This window comes from Phyllobates terribilis, unplaced genomic scaffold (assembly GCF_046119375.1).
Source record: "Phyllobates terribilis strain yellow unplaced genomic scaffold, ASM4611937v1 Scaffold_1__5_contigs__length_1240528914, whole genome shotgun sequence".
Taxonomy (NCBI): Eukaryota; Metazoa; Chordata; class Amphibia; order Anura; family Dendrobatidae; genus Phyllobates; species Phyllobates terribilis.
This window is the reverse complement of record NW_027362761.1, coordinates 234694942-234722434: the sequence shown is the minus strand read 5'-3', so window position 1 is coordinate 234722434 and position 27493 is coordinate 234694942. Positions and strand designations below refer to the sequence as shown.

The window sequence follows — 27493 nt, the reverse complement described above, 5'->3', positions numbered from 1 at the left end:
CTCGTTTCCTGAAATAGCCCCTCACTCTCACTCTGTCCATTGTCCTGGCCTCAGGAATGCGCACAAGTGGATCCTAAATCCAGCTCTTGCAAAGGGCAGTGGGGTCAAGGAGTAGAGAGGGGAGGGTAAGGGTGTGAATTTTTAAGAGGTACCAGCCTGTCCTTACATGGCAAACCTTCTTTTTTTGTGTCACTGTCAGCTCCACACAATCTGCCCTGTGTCATTCAGGAGTTGTGTTACACAGACGCACACATTTACGCACATACCCCACCCCAAATGCAGAAACAATGGTCCATAGGTGAATGGAGCTGGGCTGGACAATAGATTTAGGGAAGGGGGGCATCCCACAATAGAATTAGAACGAAGACATATTCCAAATAAGGTAGGAAGATGAGTATATAAGAGAACAAAGAGGACACATGTGGCATTGTCACCAAGGCAGAGTGAGCGGCCGGTCTGGGGTAAGTCCATTGGGCATACACATACAGCAGGTCCATGCACAGCTCTCCTAATCCAGTCACTACAAACCCATCATGTATATCTACTAAAATGACTGAGCCTTTTTGAATTTAACATGAAATGGTTTCCATAACTAATAAGTCAGTCTGCAGGGCCCTCGTAAGTAAGTGCTACGATTGGTATAAAATGTAGATTAGACTGGGTTCTCATGGGCATATTTTACTGTACATATGTGGACTGCAATGCTCGGCCTGACCACAGGACTCATAGACACATATGAGGCTGTAAGTTCAAGTCGGGAGACTCATGGTCAGCCTGAGCACTGCAATCTGTATACATCCATGTGAACCCAGCCTAAATGATATATCAGATGCCAGAAGAGAGAATAATGGATTGAGTACAGGCAGCAACAGTGGATAATGGTAACACACATCTCTTAGTGCCAAATCATTACAAGTTACTGTGTCTCGTGTTGCATCCCTCCCACGTGCCGGTGGCTTTAAAAAGTGGGCAATGTCCAAGATCCTGCAAAAGATGTGCCCGTGCACAAAACACTTTATTATATTCATCCAACAAGTTGCCAACTTGACTTCTTATGTTTTTCTGGACAGCTTATCAAAAAATCACGGACAGATAGAATTTTTTATTGACACACTGGAAAACCATAATAAATCGTTATCATTATAAGTAATACATGTCTACAGCCATCATTCTGATATGAAGACATTAACAGCATTCACTGTAAAATGATGATAATTACAGTCAAAATAATCTGTATAAGTGTCTTCAGCCTCAAAAATATCACGGACACCTTAAAAAAAATTTACAGACAGGTCAAAAAAGTTCCCTTTTTTACGGACTGTCCTGGAATTGCTCTACGGTTGGCAACCATGGTTGCGTTTTGCTCAGTAGAGAATTTTAATACAAGATGAACAGGTTAAACTGCAATATGTGCTGCATAACTATTAGCTTGAAGTACATGAATACTAATCATGATAGATATGATTATCTGATTAATTACATCCACGCAACATTTTTATGTCAAGGGGTTGGTCACTGCCCTATCTGAAGTAAAAGAGGGAAATCCCTTGCTTTAGGATAACATGCCCAGATTATGATATGCCTTTAAGCCAGAATGTCTGTCTTTCAAATGCTTTCTGCTTTTCTGTATCATAACTTAAATGGATTATCCAGAAAGAATATGGAAGCTTTCTTACAGAAACAACAAGTTGTACATGGGTTGTGTCTGGTATTGAAGCTCAGCTCCTTTGAAGTGAATGGGGATGAGCTGCAATACCATCTACATCAAATTTATATCCCTATTTTTAGCTTGACATACATTGAGGATGTGTCTAAAATCATGTAATAGTACGTTCCGACACTGTTTTGGGATTAGCCGTTTGTAAAAATATTGAATAAAGGCATTAAATGTGTATCTCGGAGAGTCCAACTATTGAAGAGATGTAGTTCTGTTTTAGAAAGAAAGCAGCTACAGTGTATTTTCTAGTCCTGAACAATCACTATAAAGCTGTCGGCTTGTCTTCAATTGACAATGGATCTTAAGTATATCACAAATGTCTCATTGCTTTATAATAACTGTACCAGAACTGAACTGTACTATGCCATCTCTACGTTTCCCTTGCCTAGGAAAACCATTTTGTATAAAAACATAGAGGTGCCACTGATATAAGTAATAGTAATAACGATTATTTGTAGTATATGGGGTGTTTGCAAAGAGAAGCTTTTGTGATAATGTAGGGTAATTATTATTATTATTGGTATATGATAATATAACGAATATCACGTTATGTATATGATATCTTCCAATGTGATGGGTCATTATTCATACATCCTCACTCTTAAGCACAGTAGTAAGACCAGTAGGCTCATGTCCTATTACAGCATGGTATAACATAAATGTACTGGGTTCACCCTCATCTCTTGCACCTCATTTATCTGTCTGACACTTGACTCCTTGGCCTGTCATCTATGAATAGCTATATGCCCTTCCTCACTTTAATCTATGGACCCTTATCACTCTTTCCTCAAAAATGTTAACTAATCAGTTCTTCCAGATCAATCCTCATGAGCCGCCCCTACCATGTCTTAGCTTCCACATCTGAACCCTTCCTTTCTGTTTTACAGAATTTGTCTTCTGTCTGGTCCTTTTACTAAGAACAAGGTGAGAGAAAGTGACTATAAAACTATGTTTAGTACCCGTGTCCTCCTATTTCTTCTTGACATACAAGAAAGCAAGAATTTTGTCATTTATGGAGTTTTACTTACTATCTACACCAGTGGTCTCCAACCTGTGTCTTGCTGTAGTGACACTACAACTAACAGCTTGCCCTGACAGTTAATGGCTACCTGGGCATGCTGTATGGTGCCACAGCAGGAGAGGCACAGGTTGAAGACCACTCGTATACATCATTTATACATTACAATTCAAATTCAGGGGGTTGTGATATTAAGGACATGCCATTTTTATATTATATAGGACATAAATATTCATGAATGACTTTTAGAAGTAATTCATACCATGTGTGTATCCATCTTGGGAAAGGTTGAACTTGATGGACCCATGTCTTTGTTGATAACCTATGTAACCAATTCTTTACTTTTCCTGCAGATTTCACAATGGGTGACGCAGCTATGGCAGATTTTGGGGCTGCAGCCTCCTACCTCCGAAAGTCTGACAAGGAACGGCTAGAAGCCCAGACTCGTCTTTTTGATATTAAGACTGAAGTTTTCATCCCAGACCCACAGGAAGAATATGTAAAAGCCAAAATCACCAGCCGTGAAGGAGGGAAAGTTACAGCTGATACTGAATCTGGAAAGGTATGATATAATGTGAGGTGTGAGGTTAATGGTATCGCGGAGTGGAAATGTCATAAGTTCAGCATATGCAGATGCACCGGGGCCTTACAGGCAAAGGGCCCAATACCATGATAAAAAAGGCACCAAGGTTGCCTTAACTCAAAACATCTTAGATTAAGGATTGACTAGAGCCAAGGATAAAGGAGCTCTATCGTAATCCCCTCACTCTTCATTAATTAACTCTTAACAGCGAGGTTCACATAAACGATTCTTCCACAGGTCCCCCCTCACATCTATGTCCACCAGTGGGTGTATTGTAAGCACTATCATTGTCCATTGTGTGTTATGATGTTTTGTATAGTAATATGATGTGCAAATGTATCTATCTATCTATATATACACACATATATATATATATTTTTTTTTTTTTAAATTCCAGACGGTTACTGTGAAAGAAGTTGACATTCACCAACAAAACCCTCCCAAGTTCGATAAAATTGAGGACATGGCGATGTTGACTTTCTTGCATGAACCAGCCGTGTTGTACAACCTCAAAGAGCGTTACGCAGCCTGGATGATCTACGTGAGTGACTACTTTATGTTTGTCAACTATCATATTGTAATCTAATATATTATATAATGAAAAAAGATTACAATAGATACAGTTCTAGGTTAAACATATGTTATTTTCTCGGCTCTCAGACATATTCAGGACTGTTCTGTGTGACGGTGAACCCCTACAAGTGGCTTCCTGTGTATAATGCAGAGGTTGTGGCCGCTTATCGTGGGAAAAAGAGGAGTGAAGCTCCACCTCACATCTTCTCCATCTCTGACAATGCCTATCAGTACATGCTGACAGGTCTGACCCCTTCATTTTTGTATTTGTACCATATATGCAATGCTACTGTTTCTGGATTTTATGTAGCCTCTCACCATAAACTGCACAAAATTCAATTTAATATACATACACACCATATAAAATGCTGATTATAATATTTTCTTAGGAAACTGAGATACTTAATAGGATTTTTTCCTTTTCCTCATAGATCGTGAGAATCAGTCTATCCTTATCACGTGAGTTTGTCATTTAGATTGCATTATTCGTGTAATTTGCAGTTCAATCACTGATTTGCTTGTTTCCTATCCTTAGTGGAGAATCTGGTGCAGGTAAGACTGTGAACACTAAGCGTGTCATCCAGTACTTTGCCAGTATTGCGGCCATTGGAGGAAAAAAAGATGCAGCAGGTGCCAACAAGGTAATGGGTAATACAACTGGGTGGTAGGTCAAGTCAATGAAAGTACAAATAAAGAGTTAAATTAAGAGTATAATAGTAATAACCACAGTTATAGGGGAATGCCCACTATGAACATTGGTACCTATTTAAATGATAGGTACTAAATGTATGATCACCATAGGCCTCACCATTGGGGTTCCAACAATCACTAGATTTCGGGTAATGTATGTGGCAGACAGAAATAGCTCAGCTCTCTTTAACAGCCCCATGCGCAAGCGCTTCTGCTGATCCAATAAAATTCCTCCTCACCATAGTCATGTGCTATAGGTGAGAATGAATGAAGGACTCCTGTTCTAGTGAGGAACCCAGTGATGAGGCCTCCAGCAATCATATATTTATCACCTATTCTATGGGAATTGTAATTGTGAGCAATTGGAGATAGAATGATTATTAAAGTAAGTGCATGTGGCAATAACCAATAAAACTTAATTCTAGGGAACTCTGGAAGATCAAATTATCCAGGCTAACCCTGCATTGGAGGCTTTTGGCAATGCAAAGACTGTCAGAAATGACAACTCCTCACGATTCGTAAGTCCTTATTTTATACTCCGTTGTTTTCCATCTTGTCTTATTTGACTAGTTTCTGTATTACTATATACTCTGCTGTCTATAGTTCTATTGTACATCTATTATACCCTTGTTATATTCTCTACATGTCTTGGCTTTCTTCCTTAGTCTTTAGTTCAGTCTATTTCCTAGTTTTCTAGTTAGAGGTGTTCACTTTTTCTGTCTCCATCTTTTTTTATTTTTTTCCTCACTGTTCAGGGTAAATTCATCCGAATCCACTTTGGAGCCTCTGGAAAGCTGGCTTCTGCTGACATAGAAACCTGTGAGTTTTCTTTAACTTTCCAAGGCATATAAATTAGGGATTATAAACAACTGTGATTTTCAACTTTTCTGTCATAAGGGAAAGAATGAACTGCCATGTACACATCAAAATCGCTCTATATTTCTGTATAATATTGGATCAAGCTTAGCACAAGGCAGCCATTTTGAGGGCAGATAAAGCATTACATGTCTCCAACATGTAGAATGTTTTGTTCATCCTGTTCTAAATATTTTTAAATGAATTAAATGTGGAGTCCTCTGCCAGAGAACCTGAGAATGGGTTTCAGGGATCTCCAGGGTTCCACATGGATAAATATATTTATTACACTCTGATTACTATGAACATGAGCATGATAAACAAGTGAAGTCTCATTTAAGATAATTAGCTACTACTGTTTCATCTTTATTATATCCTTATCCTATAACCCTCTTCATTAAAGAAGTTCTACCAAGATTGGGACCCCTACCGATCTCGAGAACCAGAGCTCTGAAGTTCCCTATGTGAATGGTGTAGTGGTCAGTCATGCACACCTTCTCTCTATCCGTTCTCTGTAGAAGATAGCCAAGCTCTGCGTTCAGCTGGTCTTCGGTACTCCCATTAAAAAAAGAGTGCAGCAGACTTGTGCACGATTGACCAATGCCCTATTCACACAAGTTCTTTGGAGCCCAGGTGCTCGGGATGGGTGGGGATCCGCAGAGGTCAGACTCCAAGCAATCGGAAGTTATCTCCTATCCTATGAATAGGGGATAATTTCCAAATTTGGTAGAACCCCTTTAACTTCTACAAGTCAAGCTCTTGCCTCTTGCCAGATCTCCTGGAGAAATCCCGTGTCATCTTCCAGCTGAAGTCTGAAAGAGATTACCACATCTTCTACCAGATCTTATCTAATAAAAAGCCAGAACTTCTTGGTGAGTATTTCATTGCATATAGGACAACATAGTCGGAATTTAGATTCCAGCTTTTTACTATCTTCTATATAAAATTCTAATTTACTTATCACTTACTTCATGGTTCTTAATTGCAGACATGCTTCTGGTCACTAACAATCCATATGACTATTCCTACATCTCCCAAGGAGAAGTCACAGTTGCCTCCATAGATGACGCTGATGAACTTATGGCAACAGATGTAAGATCTGTGATTTGCATGCCCTATCATGAGAATCCTCTTTTCTCCTCTATTTCAACTATCCCAGATTTAAGTCAACATGTTTTTTTTCTTATTTATCACAATCTACCTCTTCTCCAAATTCTCTGCTTTCTATGTGACATTTCTTCTCTCTTTCATTTATTCCTGGACAAAGAATGCCTTTGACGTTCTGGGCTTCACTGCTGATGAAAAAGTTGGGGTTTACAAACTAACTGGATCCATTATGCATTCTGGAAACATGAAATTCAAGCAGAAGCAAAGAGAAGAGCAAGCAGAGCCTGATGGAACTGAGGGTATGATATCTGCATATACTTTTGATGGCTGAATGAAAACAGAATGCACTGAGCAGGAAGGTTGTTCCAAACATCAGAAGTATCTACAGATCTTCTGTGGATTTAGGCTTGTGCAAATCCTTTTGTCTCTTCATGTAATTCCAGACAAATTTGATGAGGTGCTCTGTGGGGTCCATATCATCAATTCCAGGACAACTTGTTCTTCTGTACACTGAAGATAGTTCTTAATGACATTGGCTGTATGTTTGGGATTGTTGTCCTGTAGCAGAATACATTTGGAGCCAATCAGATATCTCCCTGATGGCACTGCATGATGGATAGGTATCTGCCTGTATTTTTCAGCATTGAAGACACAATTAACCTTTATCAAATCCCCAACTCGATTTCCATCTGAAATTCAGCCTCAAACTTGCAAGGACACTCATTATTGTACCGCTCTCTAGCCCTTCATCATACAAACTTCCTTCTGTTACAGCCAAAAATTTCACATTTTGACTCATCAGTCCAGAGAACCTGTTGTTATTTTTCTGCACCATAGTCAATATATTTTCTTGCATAGTTAAGTCACTTGGTTTTGTTTATATGTTGAAGGTATGGTTTTTGGCTGCAATTCTTCCATGAAGAACACTTCTGACCAGACTTCTCCAAACAGTAGATGGATGTAGCTGGGTTCCACTGGTTACTGCCATTTTTAAGCTGATGGCACTGCTGGACATATAGCGATATTGAAGGGATGTATGCATGATGTGTCTTTCATCTGCTTCACTAAGTTTCATTGGCCGACCACTGCGTCTACGGGCCTCAAATTTGCACATTTTTTGGTGTCCTAAATCCTTGGAAATACAGGCAGATACTTATCTATAATGTAATACCATCACAGAGATGTTTGATTGCCTCCAAATTTATTCTACAGCAAGACAATGACTCCAAACATACAGCCAATGTCATTAAGAACTATCTTCAGCATAAAGAAGAACAAAGAGTCTTGGAAGTGATTACATGGCCACCAGAGATTCCTGATCTCAACATCATCGATTCTGTCTTAAGCCCCCGTCACACGAAGCGAGATCGCTAGCGAGATCGCTGCTGAGTCACAAGTTTTGTGACGCAACAGCGACCTCAGTAGCGATCCCGCTACGTTTGACACTTAGCAGCGACCAGGCCCCTGCTGTGAGATTGCTGGTCGTGTCGGAATGGTCTGGACATTTCTTTGATCGTTGAAGCGCCGCTGGGTAGCATGCATCGGTGTGTTTGACACCTTACCAACGACCTTGTTGACGACTCAGACACAGAAACACATAGGCGTGCATCGTTATACAGATCGTTACGGGTCGCCACATCGCTGCTGCGTCGTTGGGAAGATCTGACTGTTTGACATCTCACCAGCGACCACATAGCGACGCAGCAACGATCCCTGCCAGGTCGTATCATTGTCGGGATCGCTGTAGCATCGCTTAGTGTGACGGGGCCTTTAGTTTTCCATGATATTTGGAACAAATTCCCTACTGAGTTCCTTCAAAAACTGTGTGCAAGTGTACCTAGAAGATTCAATGCTTAGATGCTAATTTGAAGTTTAAGGATGATCACATCAAATATTGATTGAATTTAGATTTCTCTTTTATTCATTTACTTTTCATTTTGTTAATTAATAAAATAGTAAACCGTAAACACTTTTATTTTGAAAAAATTCTTATTTTGAAGCTATTTTTCCACATTTCTCTAAAAATGTGCACAGTGCTGTATATATATATACTGAACACATATATGCCTGTGTTATAGATGAAAAATTACCCATGTTTGGGTCATTCGTTAATGATCCTTTCTTTTAATGTAGAGGCTGACAAAGCTGCTTACTTAATGGGACTGAACTCTGCTGACATCCTTAAGGGTTTGTGTCACCCTCGTGTCAAGGTTGGGAACGAGTATGTCACCAAGGGGCAAAATGTTCAACAGGTTAGGAATATTTATTCAATGTTGCCATTTGCTTTTTCTTCATTTTCCTTGTCCACCCCTTTTTATTGTAGACTCTTTTTTCATATTCAGGTGAACTACTCCATTGGTGCTCTGGCCAAGTCAGTGTACGAGAAGATGTTCTTATGGATGGTGGTGAGGATTAACACCACATTGGAAACCAAGCAGCCCCGACAATACTTCATTGGTGTGCTGGACATTGCTGGGTTTGAGATTTTTGATGTAAGTACTGAGTCAGACTTTTGAAAAATATACTGTACAGAAAATTAGTTACATAATAACTACCTAAATTACCAACTATTAACTCCAGCTCAAAGCTATGAGTATAAAACACTTATGTTAATCTCACGCATAGGGACAACAGTGTGGTGACATTGAATATGTAACAGCAACTACCTAACGCAGCATAAATATAGCTGCCAGTGTCGACATGTGGTCTATGGAGTGGTAATGCATATACCCAGAGATAAATGTACACACCTAGAAGCTAAGGTCAAAAAAGGATGTAAAAATATGGAAAAGCAAAAAAAAATATATATAAAGGTTTAAAAATGAGTACAGGAAAGAATATACACTGCTCAAAAAATAAAGGGAACACTCAAATAACACATCCTAGATCTGAATGAATGAAATATTCTCATTGAATACTTTGTTCTGTACAAAGTTGAATGTGCTGACAACAAAATCACACAAAAATCATCAATGGAAATCAAATTTATTAACCAATGGAGGCCTGGATTTGGAGTCACCCCCAAAATGAAAGTGAAAAAACACACTACAGGCTGATCCAACTTTGATGTAATGTCCTTAAAACAAGTCAAAATGAGGCTCAGTATTGTGTGTGGCCTCCACGTGCCTGTATGACCTCCCTACAATGCCTGGGCATGCTCCTGATGAGGTTGCGGATGGTCTCCTGTGGGATCTCCTCCCAGACCTGGACTAAAGCATCCGCCAACTCCTGGACAGTCTGTGGTGACGTTGGTGGATGGATCAAGACATGATGTCCCAGATGTGCTCAATCGGATTCAGGGGAAAGGGCGGACCAGTCCATAGCTTCAATGCCTTCATCTTGCAGGAACTGCTGACTCACTCCAGCCACATGAGGTCTGGCATTGTCCTGCATTAGGAGGAACCCAGGGCCAATCGTACCAGCATATGGTCTCACAAGGGGTCTAAGGATCTCATCTCAGTACCTAATGGCAGTCAGGCTACCTCTGGCGAGCACATGGAGGGATGTGCGGCCCTCCAAAGAAATGCCACCCCACACCATTACTGACCCACTGCCAAACTGGTCATGCTGAAGGATGTTGGAGGCAGCAGATCGCTCTCCACGGCGTCTCCAGTCTCTGTCTTGTCTGTCACATGTGCTCAGTGTGAACCTGCTTTCATCTGTGAAAAGCACAGGGCGCCAGTGGCGACTTTGCCAATCCTGGTGTTCTGTGGCAAATGCCAAGCGTCCTGCACGGTGTTAGGCTGTGAGCACAACCCCCATCTGTGGACGTCAGGCCCTAATACCACACTCATGTAGTCAGTTTCTAACCGTTTGTGCAGACATATGCACATTTGTGGCCTGCTGGTCCCCACCTGCAGAACCACTCCTTTATTGAGGGTGTCTTGATAATTGCCAATAATTTCCATCTATTGTTTATTCCATTTGCACAACAGCATGTGAAATTGATTGTCAATCAGTGTTGCTTCCTAAGTGGACAGTTTGATTTCACAGAAGTTTGATTTACTTGGAGTTATATTCTGTTGTTTAAGTGTTCCCTTTATTTTTTTGAGCAGTGTATTTATGTTTAATGTTACTGTTATATTAATGTGTATGTGTATCATGTTGTATTAATCTCAGATTTGGAATCCAATTGGCCCAATTCATCAAAGTGTTTACGAAACACTTTGAAAAGTCATACAATTTTTGCGCAATATGAAATTGTACAAAAAAACCTCCTACTTTTGGCACTCTTATGCCACTTTTGGCCAGCTTTGCCAAAGTGGGCAGAACTTGGAGGAGTCAGGGCAAGATGGGGCGTGGCAACACCCACCTGAAAAAAATTCTTCAAAATTAGCAGCGTACATTATGCCAGTTATGTTACCCCAGCCCTTGACTGGAGTAACATTTTTGGTGAGAAGCATGGCACTGATAAGATGCACCAACTTCTTTAAGTGAATTCATTAAATTAATTTGGCTCATCTTATTCCTGAAAAAAAGATCCATGATTGAGGACTTTTTTTAGGCTGAAATGCATAGTAAATTACATCATGCTTCGAGTACCAGTTTTTATGATACGGAATAAACGTTTTTGAAATATTTTAATCAAGAATCGGCTGGAAAATGTTCTATTTGTTATACATAATTTTCTGTAATATGTCACTAAAATATTAGTGGCTAAAGAAACAAAATAAGTAAAATAAGTAGATTTATAGCAATCGAAGATCAACAGAAATATCAACTTAAAGAGTAGAAAACCATATAGTACATTGAGTATTTACCATGTTAGCTGCTTTAGTCCCAGAGACAGTGTGAATATAAAACCTTTATGAGAGATTAGATAAGTGTGTGGAACAGAATAACGAAGCTATATCTATAAAAATTACATACATTAGCTGTATTTCTAAGCTAAGTATCCCAGTCTCAGAATACAATTATTGTGTATTTGGATTCTTGGATACTTTTAATCTTTGAAAGCCTTTGCAAATGTTTTGCTTCCATTTTAGTTTTGAATTTGCACATCTCTCTCTCACATTGATTTCATTTATTTTCTATGTATTTCTCTCCAGTTTAACAGCTTTGAGCAGCTCTGTATTAACTTCACTAATGAGAAGCTACAGCAGTTCTTCAACCACCACATGTTCGTGCTGGAGCAGGAAGAGTACAAAAAGGAGGGGATAGAATGGGAGTTTATAGACTTTGGCATGGACCTGCAGGCCTGTATTGATCTTATAGAGAAGGTGAGAGCATTGTAACCATGGAGTCATGAAGTTTAATGTAAAATCCAGTTTTCCTTTTTAGGTTTTATGCTCTGTGTATACATACTGAATATTTGCAAAGTTTTTGTTGACTGAAAAATGTTCTAGCAGGCTATTTCTCTCCATAGCCTATGGGTATCATGTCCATCCTTGAAGAGGAGTGCATGTTTCCCAAAGCCTCTGACACAACCTTCAAAGCAAAACTATATGATAATCACCTGGGCAAGTCCAACAACTTCCAGAAACCAAGGAACCTCAAAGGGAAGCCTGAGGCTCATTTTGCTCTGGTCCACTATGCTGGTACTGTGGACTATAACATTCTTGGCTGGCTGGAGAAGAACAAGGACCCACTGAATGAGACTGTAGTGGGGCTGTACCAGAAGTCATCCCTCAAGCTGTTGGCTCATCTATTTGCCAACTATGCTGGTGCTGACTCAGGTACGATATTTCTCATTCAATAATTTATTCATTTTGTTTATAAGTGAAGACCAATAGTATGTTATCTTATCAATCTACAGACACTGGCGGCAAGGGAAAAGGAGGAAAGAAAAAGGGTTCTTCCTTCCAGACAGTGTCTGCTCTACATAGGGTGAGGGTCAAGTTTCAAACTCCATTACTATCTGTGTCTTAATCATTGTCACAAATAATATATATCTTAGATGTTTGCTTCCAACAGTAGAACCTACAGTATGTGTGTCGTAGGAAATACATGTTTTGTGATCACTCATTCTTTTTCAACAGGAGAATCTTAACAAACTAATGACCAACTTGAAAACCACTCACCCACATTTTGTGCGCTGTATCATCCCAAATGAAAGGAAAGCTCCAGGTAATGTTATATGAAATATGCCTTGGTTGTGTACAGTACAATACTAGCTATTGGTATGTCAATCTCATCCCTTGATGGGCATTCCACAGGTCTAAACAACTACTTCCTACGAGAGACATGTTAATGGGGGAAGAAAAGCTGTGGGATGCATTAATCATGTGATCAGTGGGGATCCTAGCATTTGAACTCTCAATTAACTAACCAATTTATCATTTCTGAAATGTTTGCTATTGGAAAAATCCATTTAAGTACGATACTTAAGCACTTTCAATGTGTGTGTGTTTTTTTTCCGTAGGTGAGATGGACAATCCCTTGGTAATGCACCAGCTCCGTTGTAATGGTGTGCTGGAAGGTATCAGAATCTGTAGAAAGGGATTTCCTAATCGGATCCTTTACGGTGATTTCAGACAGCGGTAGGTTGACGTTCCTGTTATCTTTTACATTGTATAAAAAAATATAATTTAACATTTTCACAAAATATTTTATTCTCAATAGATATCGAATCTTGAATCCTGCAGCTATTCCTGAAGGGCAATTCATAGATAGCAAAAAAGGGGCAGAAAAACTTCTAGGATCATTGGAGATTGATCACACTCAGTACAAGTTTGGACATACAAAGGTGATTCTTTAATAACAGTTTAAGAAAATATAGCATCATTTTTGCTATTAAATACTATTATTTTTCAAGCAAAATGATAGAATGGTATAGCTTTGTCAATATCAAGTACTATATCAAATTTGCTCATAGGTGTTTTTCAAAGCTGGTCTCTTGGGTCTGCTGGAGGAAATGAGAGACGAGAGACTCTCTAGAATTATTACACGAATTCAAGCACAATCTCGAGGCTTACTGATGAGAAGGGAGTTTAAGAAGATTTTGGAGCGCAGGTGAATTAAACCATACAGTATTATGAGGTGGAAATGGGTTTCCAGATTTTTTTATGTAGGATATGTGAAGTACTTATATTATTAGTGTTAATGTGTTTTATAATTTACTTTGTGTTGTTACATCTCAGAGATGCTCTCTTGGTAATTCAATGGAATATCCGTGCTTTCATGGGAGTCAAGAATTGGCCCTGGATGAAGCTGTACTTTAAGATTAAGCCTCTGTTGAAGAGTGCAGAGACAGAAAAAGAAATGGCAAACATGAAGGAAGAGTTCCTGAGGTTGAAAGAAGCCCTGGAAAAATCTGATGCTAGACGCAAGGAGCTTGAGGAAAAGATGGTCTCTTTACTGCAAGAGAAAAATGATCTGCAACTACAAGTTCAATCTGTACGTACTAAAATATAAAACTTTAAATACAGTATATGAAAAAATACCAATATGTACGTTATATGAAACAAGATGATGTGACCTCCTAGGAAAATTGATAAAAAAAAATATATTACAGGAGCAAGACAACTTAAATGATTCAGAGGAAAGGTGTGACCAGCTAATCAAAAGTAAGATACAACTAGAAGCCAAACTAAAAGAGCAAACTGAACGGCTGGAAGATGAAGAGGAGATGAATGCAGAACTGACTGCTAAGAAGAGGAAGCTGGAGGATGAGTGTTCTGAGCTCAAGAAGGATATTGATGACTTAGAGCTCACCTTAGCTAAAGTGGAAAAAGAGAAACATGCCACAGAAAATAAGGTGATCATTTTTTTGCCACCACATGTTATTCTTATTTTCCTACTACTTTTATTCTGACATACATATTTGCTTTTTGTAGGTCAAGAACCTGACTGAAGAAATGGCAGGTTTAGATGAAATTATTGCAAAACTTACCAAAGAGAAAAAGGCTCTCCAAGAGGCTCATCAGCAAACTCTTGATGACCTTCAAGCGGAAGAAGATAAAGTCAACGTTCTTACTAAATCAAAAGCCAAGCTTGAGCAGCAGGTTGATGATGTAAGTTGTACAAATCATTTAAAAATGAAAAGGTATAAGTAAAATAGGCAAAGAAGCTGAATGTGGCCACTATCTGTTTGTTATGCCCAGCTTGAAGGATCATTGGAGCAGGAGAAGAAAATAAGAATGGATCTAGAAAGAGCCAAGCGTAAACTTGAAGGTGATCTAAAATTGACACAGGAAAATGTCATGGATCTTGAGAATGACAAGCAACAACTAGAGGAGAAATTGAAGAAGTATGATTAATTTAATGATATTATTTTTATGCAGTTACACTACAAACATGCAAATAGTCTTTATACGTTTCCTACATTATATTTATATAATAGATTCTATCATTATCTTCTTGTTATAGGAAAGAATTTGAGATTAGCCAGCAAAGCAGCAAAATTGAAGATGAGCAGTTATTGGGCATGCAACTACAAAAGAAACTGAAAGAGCACCAGGTAAGGCAAGACATTTTAATTGTATCCTCAAGTTGATGTTAACTGACCCAATATGATTTCAAATAAAATTTATAGCCCTATAGTAGGGCCTTTTAACATACACTTATGGTTGACCATGTTAGTATTATTTTTATGCTTCCTTTGGCAACTTGCTAATAATTGATGCATATATTTCCACCTCTCCTAAGGCACGCATTGAGGAGCTGGAGGAGGAACTGGAAGCAGAGAGAACTGCAAGGGCTAAGGTAGAGAAGCTTCGCTCTGACCTGTCCAGAGAGTTGGAGGAAATCAGCGAGCGTTTAGAAGAAGCCGGAGGAGCCACCTCAGTGCAACTTGAACTTAACAAGAAGCGGGAGGCAGAGTTCCAGAAACTCAGGAGAGATCTAGAGGAATCCACTCTACAATCAGAGGCCACCGCTGCTACACTAAGAAAGAAGCATGCGGACTCTGTGGCTGAACTCAGCGAGCAGATTGACAACCTTCAAAGGGTAAAACAGAAGCTGGAAAAGGAGAAGAGTGAGCTCAAACTTGAGCTAGATGATGTAGCATCTAACATGGAACAGGTGGTAAAGGCCAAGGTGAGAAATGGAGATTTAAATCTGTATATAGTCTTTATAGCTCCGCACTGACTCAGAAAATGTATTTTTGTACAACCAATAATGTATATAAAAAATATGATTTTGTAAGCATTATGTAATCATAATGTAAGCATAATGTAAGCATTATGCTTACATAATGCTTACATAGTAAGCATTAAGCATTATTTGCAAAAAGCATGGCTCTCTAAAGTTGAGATTAAAACTAGTTGTTAATATTATAATATTGAGAACTTAAATATTGGATGAAAATTGATGACTAAATTAGATCAACATACATTAGGAATATTACAAAGAGCATTTGTAAAAACAACGACTTTCAAATGCTCAGTTTTAATGTATTACATTTATAGTTGTTTTGATTTAAGCTATTTAGAAACATATTTTTGTATTACTTTATTTTACTGCCATTGTCTGTTCACAGGCCAACTTAGAGAAGATGTGTCGCACTTTAGAAGACCAAATGAATGAGCATCGGACCAAGTTTGAAGAAGCTCAAAGATCACTGAATGACTTTATATCACAGAAGGCAAAATTGCAAACAGAAAATGGAGAGTTGTCACGTAGACTAGATGAGAAAGAAGCATTAGTATCTCAGCTGACACGAGGAAAACAAACATACACTCAACAGTTGGAAGACCTTAAGAGACAATTGGAGGAAGAGTCTAAGGTAATCTAAGAAATGTTTTAAACTGCGTCTTATGGTACCCATTCACATTACAGCAAAGTCAGACAAAATTTGGCAATATCAGTAAAATCAGCCTATTGAATCATGTGTATAGGGGTTTCCTGACTCTCTCCTAGGAGATGATATCATGGCAAAACATGTTTGGCAATTGGTCACGTTAATTTTAAGGTCTCACAAAAGACATGCATGTTCAGCTGAACAAAGAGTACCTGTGTATGGGGTGGAGTAACTGATGTTTGGCTAATAGATATTTAGTTTGTTATTTTATATTAGTAATATAATTCAAAATCTCTTTCTCTGTAAAGGCTAAAAATGCCCTAGCCCATGCTCTTCAGTCTGCCCGCCATGACTGTGATCTGCTCCGAGAGCAGTATGAAGAAGAACAAGAAGCCAAGGCTGAGTTGCAAAGAGTTTTGTCTAAAGCCAATTCAGAAGTGGCCCAATGGAGAACCAAATATGAAACTGATGCCATTCAAAGGACTGAGGAGCTAGAGGAGGCCAAGTGAGTGAGATGATTTAATATACTAGCACATTAATGTTGATTATACAATTTATATGGAATTAACAGGACTTATTTATTTGAACCCATGTAGCATTACTTGCTTCCTTGGTTTGGTTGATGTGTGGTGTTTTGCTGAATATTGCTTGGCTCCATCCCGATATTGTTCTAGTAATCTACTGCTTCTCTAACTTAGGCAAGTGTCTGAATGCATCCCAGCTTTAAAATTCCTTTCAACAGAGAAGCTTTTTGCTTGGATTATGTTTCATGCTTCTGTATAAGACGAGCATAAAGCTTGTTTGTTAGAAGGCTCTTCTTCATTCGGGGCAGCAAAGGTGAGTGAAATAATGCACGACACCTGCTAATATTTGCATGAGTGATGTTTGCTCATTTATCCATCTTGATTAGACATTGGCGTAGCTTCCAAATCTGTAAACCTATATGTCATTGCACCTTTTTTGATAGGAAGAAACTGGCACAAAGGCTTCAGGAAGCAGAAGAGGCTGTAGAGGCTGTCAATGCAAAATGTTCATCTCTTGAGAAGACAAAACATCGTTTGCAGAATGAAATTGAGGACCTGATGGTCGACCTGGAGAGGTCAAATGCTGCATCTGCTGCTCTGGACAAAAAACAAAGGAATTTTGATAAGGTGATTAGAATCAACTAATGAGAAAAACATGGAAAATCTCTTGTGGTAAATATGTAATAAACATGTTGTTGTTTAGATCCTAGCAGAGTGGAAACAGAAATTTGAAGAGTCACAGACTGAGTTAGAGTCGTCTCAAAAAGAAGCTCGTACACTTAGCACTGAGCTGTTCAAGCTAAAGAATGCTTATGAGGAGTCTCTGGAGCATCTTGAAACTTTTAAGAGAGAGAACAAAAACCTCCAAGGTACGTCGTCATAAGAACATGATTATAATCTTCATAATGATCATATGGGCCATATGTAAATAAAATTCCAGTTAAAGAATCGCATACACATTACCTGCTGACCGGTTCACCTTATAATGTATATTATTAACTCTTGACTCTTGTGTTAAGGATAAGGTATTTTGAATATAAACATCTTATCCTTTGTTCTCTCTGGAGATAAGGCGGGAACAAAGGCGTCTCAGAGTGGCTTAAGCCCCCCATACACCTTAGATGGCTGTCAGCTGAACAATGATTTGGCCAATCATCGGCTGTCTCTCCCATATAATCCTTGCCGAGCACTCCTGAGTTCTGTATAACAGAGTCACTTCTAGACATGTCTGGAGGTAACTTATCTCAAGATAACAAAAGGATGAGCTATCTGAAATGAGACATGCCAGATCCTTAACTCCAATAAACATTAGACTGTTAAGGCCCTGTCACACATAACGAGATCGCTAGCGAGATCACTAGCGAGATCGTTATTGCGTCACGGTTTTGGGATCGCTGGGGAGATGTCAAACATGCAGAACTTTCCAACGATCTCGGCTGCCCCAGCGATCTAACCAATGACCTTGATGGTCGCTGGGACACTTTCACACAGCAGCTATTTCAACGATCCACACCTTGATAAGGACAGTACTGTGTCAGAAAGGCGTGCATAAAATTGCTGTTCCGCGCCCCCCTCATCTCCAGTTGGTGGACACTACTGCGTTCAGATTGGGTGGCCTTGGTTTAACACTGTGTCTCCGGTCAAATGAGATCTCTACTGCATCTCCATTAAAAATGGAAACTCATTTGAGACCCCAAACAATACCTACCTCGCTAAAGATGCTTGATTTCTTCAAAGTGGAGTCACAGCCGGAGAACGCTGGTGGGATCTGAAAACAAGGACGCAGTAGTGACCACCAATCGGGGACGAGGAGCGCAGAAAAGTCCAATTTATGCACGCCTACATGTCTCAGTTCTGAATCGCTAACGAGGTCGTTGGTAAGGTGTCAAATACAGTGATGCACACTGCCCAGCGGGAGCGCAACGACCCAGGAATGGTCCTGGAAGCTTTGTAACGATCAGCGATCTCACAGCAGGGGCCTGATCGTTGCTACCTGTCAGACTTAACGAGATCGCTAGCGAGATCGCTGTTGCGTCACCAAAACCGTGACTCATTAGCGATCTCGCTAGCGATCTCGTTATGTGTGATGGGGCCTTTAGCCTGCATTAGTCTAACGTGTTTGTTGTCCCAACAGCTATCTAGTGTGTAACCTTTAGGCAATGACTGCAGTTTTAACATGGTATTGTAGGTTGCAATATAAAAGCAATGGTTGAGTTATTGGTTGTTAAGGAAGCACTCGTCCCATCAAAATTTTTATCTTCTTAATATATTGTGTTCATGATATTATATGGTACTGTGTTATTACAATTTCTCATTTTGCTTTTCTACCCAGCTAATTCTTCTATTTTCCATTAAGTCTATAACATGACGTGATTAAATACTGTCTAGCTGAATCCTTCTAAGCTCTATGTAGAAACAGGAGGTCTCTTTTCTCTGCATGAGTCATAAGACACTGTAAAAGTCCCTGGCAGGGAGGAGGAGGGAGAAGCTGGGTCAGTAGTTGAAGTGGGGAATGATTCATGCAGGGAAAACAGACTTCCTGTTTCTACATAGAGCAGAGAAAAGAGAAGATTTAGCTGGGTAGAAAGGCAAAAAATGCAATTGTAAGTACATAGTGCTATATAATATGATGATTGCAATATATAAAGAGGATACAAACTTTGATGGTAGTGCTTCTTTAGTGAGCAATGCAGATACTTGTGAAAAGCACTGCAGTATGGATTTACTTCAAGAAAGATTTGTTTCACAGAGGAAATCTCAGACCTAACAGAGCAACTTGGAGAAAGTGGAAAGAGCATACATGAACTAGAAAAAGTTAGAAAACAACTAGAACAGGAGAAAATGGAACTTCAGTCTGCTTTGGAAGAAGCCGAGGTTTGCACATCACTGTATTTGACCAAAAATAGGTTCTTTTAAATACTAAGAGAGTCGCTTTTCATATGACTATAGCCTAGTAATATCTGACTTTCCTTTTCAGGCCTCTTTGGAACATGAAGAAGGGAAGATTTTACGTACCCAACTTGAGTTCAACCAGGTAAAGTCTGAGGTTGAGCGCAAGTTGGCAGAGAAGGATGAAGAAATGGAACAACTCAAGAGGAACCACCAGCGTTTGGTGGACTCACTTCAAACCTCACTAGAAGCAGAGACTAGAAGCCGCAATGAGGCCCTTAGGATTAAAAAGAAGATGGAGGGAGACCTTAATGAGATGGAGATTCAGCTTAGTCAGGCCAATCGTGCCGCATCTGAGGCCCACAAACACTTGAAGGTGGCACACAGCAGTCTTAAAGTAAGTTGTTTCGTTGAGACATTATGAATGCTTGTTTATAACCAAATGTCATCATAAATTGAAACCTGTCATTGATACCATTCATAGGACAGTCAAATTCAACTGGATGATGCCCTAAGGGCTAACGAAGATTTAAAAGAAAATATTGCAATTGTGGAAAGGAGAAACATGCTTCTCCAAGCTGAACTGGAGGAACTGCGGTCTCTGGTGGAGCAGACAGAGAGAGGACGCAAACTCGCAGAGCAAGAGTTGATAGAAACCAGTGAGAGAGTCCAACTTCTACACTCACAGGTCAGAAAGAAGCCTTAATATCTTACTCTCCCAAAATCTCATACTTATTACAGGGTCTTATTTTTTATAACCTCAAATTCTTGGAACAACTCCCACTTACCACTTGTATCCTTTATAAAGCTAGGCTTATTTTTCTAATTCCAAAATTTTGCATTTTTTATCTAATAATCCAACCAGAACACAAGCCTGATTAATCAGAAGAAGAAACTGGAGTCTGATATTTGCCAACTACAGACGGAAGTTGAAGAGGCAGTTCAGGAATGTCGCAATGCAGAAGAAAAGGCCAAGAAAGCAATCACTGATGTATGTAAATAGAAAATATTCAGTGCATCGTGTCCTACATGTCATGATGGCAGAGAAATTGATTCAGAAATAATAATATTTTTCACATTTTTTACTGATGGTAGGCTGCCATGATGGCAGAGGAATTAAAGAAGGAGCAAGACACCAGTGCTCATTTGGAGAGAATGAAAAAAAATATGGAGCAAACAATCAAGGATCTCCAGCAGCGTCTGGATGAGGCTGAGCAGATTGCCATGAAGGGTGGTAAGAAGCAGCTGCAGAAACTGGAGGCGCGAGTCCGGGAACTGGACAATGAGCTGGAGGCTGAGCAGAAGCGCAATGCAGAGTCTGTGAAGGGAGTGAGAAAGTATGAGAGACGCATTAAAGAGCTCACTTACCAGGTATGATATACAGATTAAAGTTTTTTGAAACCAGAATTAAAGGGAATGTGTCATAAAAATGTTTTTCAACAATTTAAAAAGTGTTAAATATTATTTTTTTATATATATTATTTTTTTTAATAGTATAAAATGTGAAACATAATTTAAAAATATTTTCCAGTTTAAAACACTAGGGAGAGAAACTGCTGACATTTGCCAGGAAAACCTAGTGTGCTGCTAGCTCGCATTACCACTGCAGTAAAAGTGGGCGGGATCAGCCACATGTGTGTGATGTCACTCCTCCCCTCCCCTTCTGGGTGTTTGCAAAAGGATCACAGCCTGGAGCCATTTTGTTGGTGACTGCACACTGTCACTGAGGATGGCTGGCAGTACTGATTCTGTTGGTGCTGCTCCACATATCACGTGCTGGGATTAGATATGCGGACTGTATCACATGCTGGATTTAGATACGCGGACGGTATCGCGTGCTGGGACTAGGTACGAGCACTGTATCACAAGCTGGGATTAGGTTCACGGACTGCATTACGTGGAATGTATCATGCACTGGGATTAGATACGCAAAGTGTATCACATGGGATTAGATAAAGGATTCAGCATAGTGTATCACACATGATGTTATGAGGTACAGGGCTCAGTGGAGTGTATCACATGATGGATTAGATACAGGCCTCAGCAGAGTGTATCACATGATGGTATTAGATACAGGGCTCAGCGCAGTGTATCACACAGGGCGGTATTAGATACGCAGACTGGATCATGCGCTTGGATTAGATACATAGAGTGTAGCACATAAAATGGGGTTAGATACACAGAGTGTACCACACAGGATAGGGTTAGATACACAGACCGTGTCACACATGATGGGATTAGATGCACGGCCCAGTGGACCGTGTCACACATGATGGGATTTGATGTGTAGCCCAGTGAACAGTGTCATACATGATGGATTTAGATGCACAGCCCAGCAGACATGCCACACATGGTGGGATTAGATGCATGCTTCTGCTCGTTCAGTCTAAAGTCCCATTCAGATGTCTGTAATGAGGCTTTACTGTTGACTTTGATGTGCTTTTCAGATGCAGAAGTTAGTGTTCAGAGCACATCAGCATGATGATTACACTACTGTGCTCTGAACACTGCGGTGGCAGCTGCGGTGAGCACAGGTTGGCAGCCTGGTGTTGTACAACTAATTACAGGCTGCCCACCTGTTTTCACCGCTGGAAGAAATTACTGCTGCAGCACTGCTCTCATCATTCAGAGCAGCCCTGTGGCGGTGACTTCTTCCAGCGGTAAGAACAACTCGGCAACCTGGTATTAGTTGTACAACACCAGGCTGCCAACCTGTGCTCGCCACCACGGCCCCGGAGTTCCTGTCACAGCTGCAGCCCATCCTGTACACACCAGATTTACACCGTCACCACTCACTGCTCACCGCTCCTGTCACAGAACACTATCAGCAGTGATGGGGAAATTGTAGTTCAGACCACGGCTATGTACTACAATAAAATGGCGCCCAACTCCTCCCACAGCTGTGAACTAGGCAGCCCAGGGGGCGTACCAAGTTCACAACAAAGTCAGCAACAACGCAGGAGATGCGGCCAGACACCAACCGAGTCTACTATGCTCAAGGGCTGCCGTACTTTGGTATGTAAGTGCTGTGCTCAGACATTTAAACACTAGCAAATAAAAATGGCAGCCCCCAGCAGCTGCAGAAACAATTAAAGAAGTTGTCCACTACTTTATATGAACCCCCCAATGTATTTCCCCCGGGGCCCAGAAGTGTTTTTGTAAATACCTTGAGGTGCCTTTTCTGCCTCTGAGCGGCGCTATCGTTGGCCGCTCAGAGGCATCACGTGACCCATCACTGATGTCACATCAAGTGAGGCGTGACATCAGTGACGCGCTCCCCGCGGTGGATGCTGGGCTGTGGGCGGGGTTACCCCGTGCGTCACACCCAGCATCCACCATGCGCTTTCCCAGTGAATGAGGAGAGGGAGAGCACGCGGTGTATGCCGGGTGTGACGTGCTGGGTAACCCCGTCCACAGCCCAGCGTCTACTGTGGAACACAGAAGTGAGTACCCCCTGCTGCAGCCAGAACTTGACGTGACATCAGCGGATGTCAGAGCAGGCTGCAGCCAGGGGGTCGCGTGATGCCTGTGAGTGGCCAGTGATAGCCCCGCTCACAGGCAGAAAAGGCACCACAAGGTATTTAGAGAAACACTTATGGGCCCTGGGGGAATACATTGGGTGATCATATAAAGTAGTGGACAACCCCTTTAATAAATAAACAAATGTTAAAACTATACATTTCATTTTGTATTAAAAATAATTGATTATACGAGGGTCAGTCAATAAGTAATGCCTCCTATTTTTTTTCTCCTTTTAATTGGCAAGAAATTCAAATGCAATTACATAGGTTGAAAACCACAACATTAACGATTAATTTGTCACTTTTCAATATAATCTCCATCCATTTCCACAGTCTTGGTCCACCGTTTAACAACGGCATGTATTCCAGCATGGTAAAAAGCATTCTTGGGACCCACCGTGCACAAACTTTTCTGTATCCCAGTTGTCCAATACTTTTCATCACACTGCCTTTACTGAGGCGGATAATGCCACACAGTTCATCTGCAGTCACCCGGCGGCCACCACGAATGATGTCATCGACACGCTGAATGTTGCTTGGAGTCACTGCGGTTACTGGCCTGCCACTCCGCATTTTGTCAGCCAACGGTGATGGCCCTTCAGCTGTGTTACAGCGATGAACCCATCGTCTAACACAGGGGTCTCAAACTCGGCTGGGTATATGGGCCGCACACGGAAAAAAAATTAATTTGGGGGCTGCATTCTTTGCAGTACAAAGTGACATTTTTAGTGATACCATTTTTTTTTCTATACACCTTTTGAATATTTTTGCTGTTTTATTTTTTATAGCTTGGGTCGTTATGGATGTGGCAAAAATAAAACATGCACTTTTTATGTTTACTTTAGTTTAGATATAAAGCAGCATTTTTAGTGGCAAAATATTTTTTCATGCTTTATTTTGAAGTTTTTCTGCCAAAATCTTGTAGTAATGTCCCCATCTTGTCATAATATTCCATACTGGGCCCCATATTGTCGTAATGTCACATATCAGTGCCCATATTGTAGATATGTCCTCATCTTGTAGTAATGCCCCACCCTGGTCCCCATCTTGTTGTTGTGATGTCCCCATCTTCTAGGAATGTCCCCATCCTGGTCCCCCTCTTGTAGTAATGTCCCCAGCCTGGTCCCCATGTTTTAGGACTGTCCCCAGCCTGGTCCCCATCTTTTAGGACTGTCCCCAGCCTGGTCCCCATCTTTTAGGACTGTCCGCAGCCTGGTCCCCATCTTTTAAGACTGTCCCCAGCCTGGTCCCCATCTTGGAGGACTGTCCCTTGTGCCGTTCTACACATACAAGAGAAAAAAAAAAGATTCTTCTCACCTGTCCTCCGTTCCCTCGGCGTCCTTTCTGCACCTGTGGCCCGCAGCAATACCAGTGGCAGCCGCCGGCCGCAGCTGACATCTGCGCGTGTCAGTGACGTCATACGCTGCTGCGCTGGGGCGCAGATGTCAGCTGCTGGCCTCTGATAGGCCGGTGGCTGGCACTGGTATTGCTGTGCAGAGAGCCGGTCTCTGCACGGCAATACACTGAACTGAAGCGCAGCTGCCGGCAGCTCCTGGACCGGGCCGTGATCGGGGTCTATGCTGCCTGCGGGCCGCATGAAGCAGCCTGAAGGGTCGCATGCAGCCCGCGGGCCGCGTGTTTGAGACCCCTGGTCTAACAGTACTGACATCCACTGTTGCATCACCGTACACATTTTTCAGTCTCTCATGAATTCGAATGGGCGTTTCACCTTCTGCATGCAAGAATTCAATCACAGAACGTTGTCTAATACGAACATCGATGTCAGCCATTTTGCAAACAAATACAGTCCTGCCACCTGTTGGTGCAGGAAGTTGCAATTGCTGTGGATTGAAGAAGAAGGTTTGAGGAATTGTGCCAAATTCGAATATTTAACATAACTACCTTATTTAAGGAGAAAAAAAATAGGAGGCATTACTTATTGACTGACCCTCGTATATTCAATAATTATTAATACAAAAATAAAAATCGCAACACATTCCCTTTAAGTTAATTTAAAAGTTTCAATGTGTACAAATACATTAATGTGTATATTTTTATTTCTTCTGTAGACTGAAGAGGACAAAAAGAACTTGTCTCGTCTGCAGGACCTGGTTGATAAGCTGCAACTTAAAGTCAAGGCTTATAAGAGACAAGCAGAAGAAGCTGTAAGTATATTAATTAACCCAAACTGGTCCATTCTTCCATGTTTGTTATGAAACATATTATTAAACAATTTTTTGGGATTCCACCTACAGGAGGAACAAGCCAACACAAACTTGGCCAAATTCCGTAAAGTCCAGCATGAGCTTGATGAAGCCGAAGAACGTGCAGACATTGCAGAGTCTCAAGTCAACAAGATGAGAGCCAAAAGCAGAGATGTGGGAGGCAAGGTCAGTGTTGTCAATCTCGATAACCTTGGTACATTTTATAATAGAATAGTAATATGTAGTAAATTACAGTGGTGACCAAAAGTATTGGCACCCCTGCAATTCTGTCAGATAATACTCAGTTTCTTCCTGAAAATGATTGCAATCACAAATTCTTTGGTATTATTATCTTCATTTAATTTGCTTGAAAGGAAAAAACACAAAAGAGAATGAAGCAAAAATCAAATCATTGATCATTTCACACAAAACTCCAAAAATGGGCCGGACAAAAGTATTGGCACCCTCAGCCTAATACTTGGTTGCACAACCTTTAGCCAAAATAACTGCGAACAACCGCTTCCGGTAACCATCAATGAGTTTCTTACAATGCTCTGCTGGAATTATAGACCATTCTTCTTTGTCAAACTGCTCCAGGTCCCTGATATTTGAAGGGTGCCTTCTCCAAACTGCCATTTTGAGATCTCTCCACAGGTGTTCTATGGGATTCAGGTCTGGACTCATTGCTGGCCACCTTGGAAGTCTCCAGTGCTTTCTCTCAAACCATTTTATAGTGCTTTTGGAAGTGTGTTTTGGGTCATTGTCCTGCTGGAAGACCCATGACCTCTGAGGGAGACCCAGCTTTCTCACACTGGGCCCTACATTATGCTGCAAAATTTGTTGGTAGTCTTCAGACTTCATAATGCCATGCACACGGTCAAGCAGTCCAGTGCCAGAGGCAGCAAAGCAACCCCAAAACATCAGGGAACCGCCGCCATGTTTCACTGTTCTTTTCTTTGAATGCCTCTTTTTTTTCCTGTACACTCTATGTTGATGCTTTTTCCCAAAAAGCTCTACTTTTGTCTCATCTGACCAGAGAACATTCTTCCAAAACGTTTTAGGCTTTCTCAGGTAAGTTTTGGCAAACTCCAGCCTGGCTTTTTTATGTCTCGGGGTAAGAAGTGGGCTCTTCCTAGGTATCCTACCATACAGTCCCTTTTCATTCAGACGCCGACGGATAGTACGGGTTGACACTGTTGTACCCTCGGACTGCAGGGCAGCTTGAACTTGTTTGGATGTTAGTCGAGGTTCTTTATCCACCATCCGCACAATCTTGCGATGAAATCTCTCGTCAATTTTTCTTTTCCGTCCACATCTAGGGAGGTTAGCCACAGTGCCATGGGCTTTAAACTTCTTGATGACACTGCGCACGGAAGACACAGGAACATTCAGGTCTTTGGAGATGGACTTGTAGCCTTGAGATTGCTCATGCTTCCTCACAATTTGGTTTCTCAAGTCCTCAGACAGTTCTTTGGTCTTCTTTCTTCTCTCCATGCTCAATGTGGTACACACAAGGACAGAGGACAGAGGTTGAGTCAACTTTAATCCATGTTAACTGGCTGCAAGTGTGATTTAGTTATTGCCAACACCTGTTAGGTGCCACAGGTAAGTTACAGGTGCTGTTAATTACACGAATTAGAGAAGCATCACATGATTTTTCAAACAGTGCCAATACTTTTGTCCACCCCCTTTTTTAGGTTTGGTGTGGAATTGTATCCAATTTGGCTTTAGGACAATTCTTTTTGTGTTTTTTCATTGAAGACAAATTAAATGAAGATAATAATACCAAAGAATTTGTGATTGCAATCATTTTCAGGAAGAAACTGAGTATTATCTGACAGAATTGCAGGGGTGCCAATACTTTTGGCCACCACTGTAGGTCCTGAGAGCCGATTCATACCAACTCTAGTTAGCATTATTCTAAATTATTTTAATCATCTACTTGATTTGATGAACGTTTCATCATTATCTGATATACTATATTTTTGTGTTCTATTTCAACAGCAAAAACTCCATGATGAAGAGTAGATCTGTTCCCTCAGGATCTAGATAATTTATCAAGTACTGTACATACCATGTAAACAAGCTAAAATAAAGAGTGTGCAAAATGCAACCCTCAATGGCTAGATGTGT

At 40.7% G+C, this 27493-nt stretch overlaps 1 protein-coding gene across 1 annotated transcript; it reads left to right on the top strand.

Annotated features, from left to right (window-relative positions):
* The first annotated feature begins 371 nt into the window (after window positions 1–371).
* LOC141255103 (myosin-6) lies at window positions 372–27491 on the top strand. Its single transcript, XM_073671068.1, has 39 exons — window positions 372–461; window positions 2605–2641; window positions 3089–3297; window positions 3716–3859; window positions 3979–4135; window positions 4323–4350; window positions 4427–4532; window positions 5007–5099; window positions 5337–5400; window positions 6210–6308; window positions 6425–6528; window positions 6704–6842; window positions 8677–8795; window positions 8886–9035; window positions 11592–11762; window positions 11909–12218; window positions 12299–12369; window positions 12522–12609; window positions 12905–13022; window positions 13105–13228; window positions 13358–13494; window positions 13623–13878; window positions 13997–14239; window positions 14319–14495; window positions 14586–14731; window positions 14851–14941; window positions 15130–15519; window positions 15962–16207; window positions 16531–16727; window positions 17190–17373; window positions 17450–17615; window positions 19496–19620; window positions 19724–20032; window positions 20120–20323; window positions 20501–20626; window positions 20731–21006; window positions 25226–25321; window positions 25412–25546; window positions 27365–27491. Exons 3-39 carry the CDS (start codon window positions 3097–3099, stop codon window positions 27386–27388), a joined length of 5814 nt encoding a protein of 1937 aa, XP_073527169.1. The 5' UTR covers window positions 372–461; window positions 2605–2641; window positions 3089–3096; the 3' UTR covers window positions 27389–27491.
* The last annotated feature ends 2 nt before the right edge of the window (window positions 27492–27493 follow it).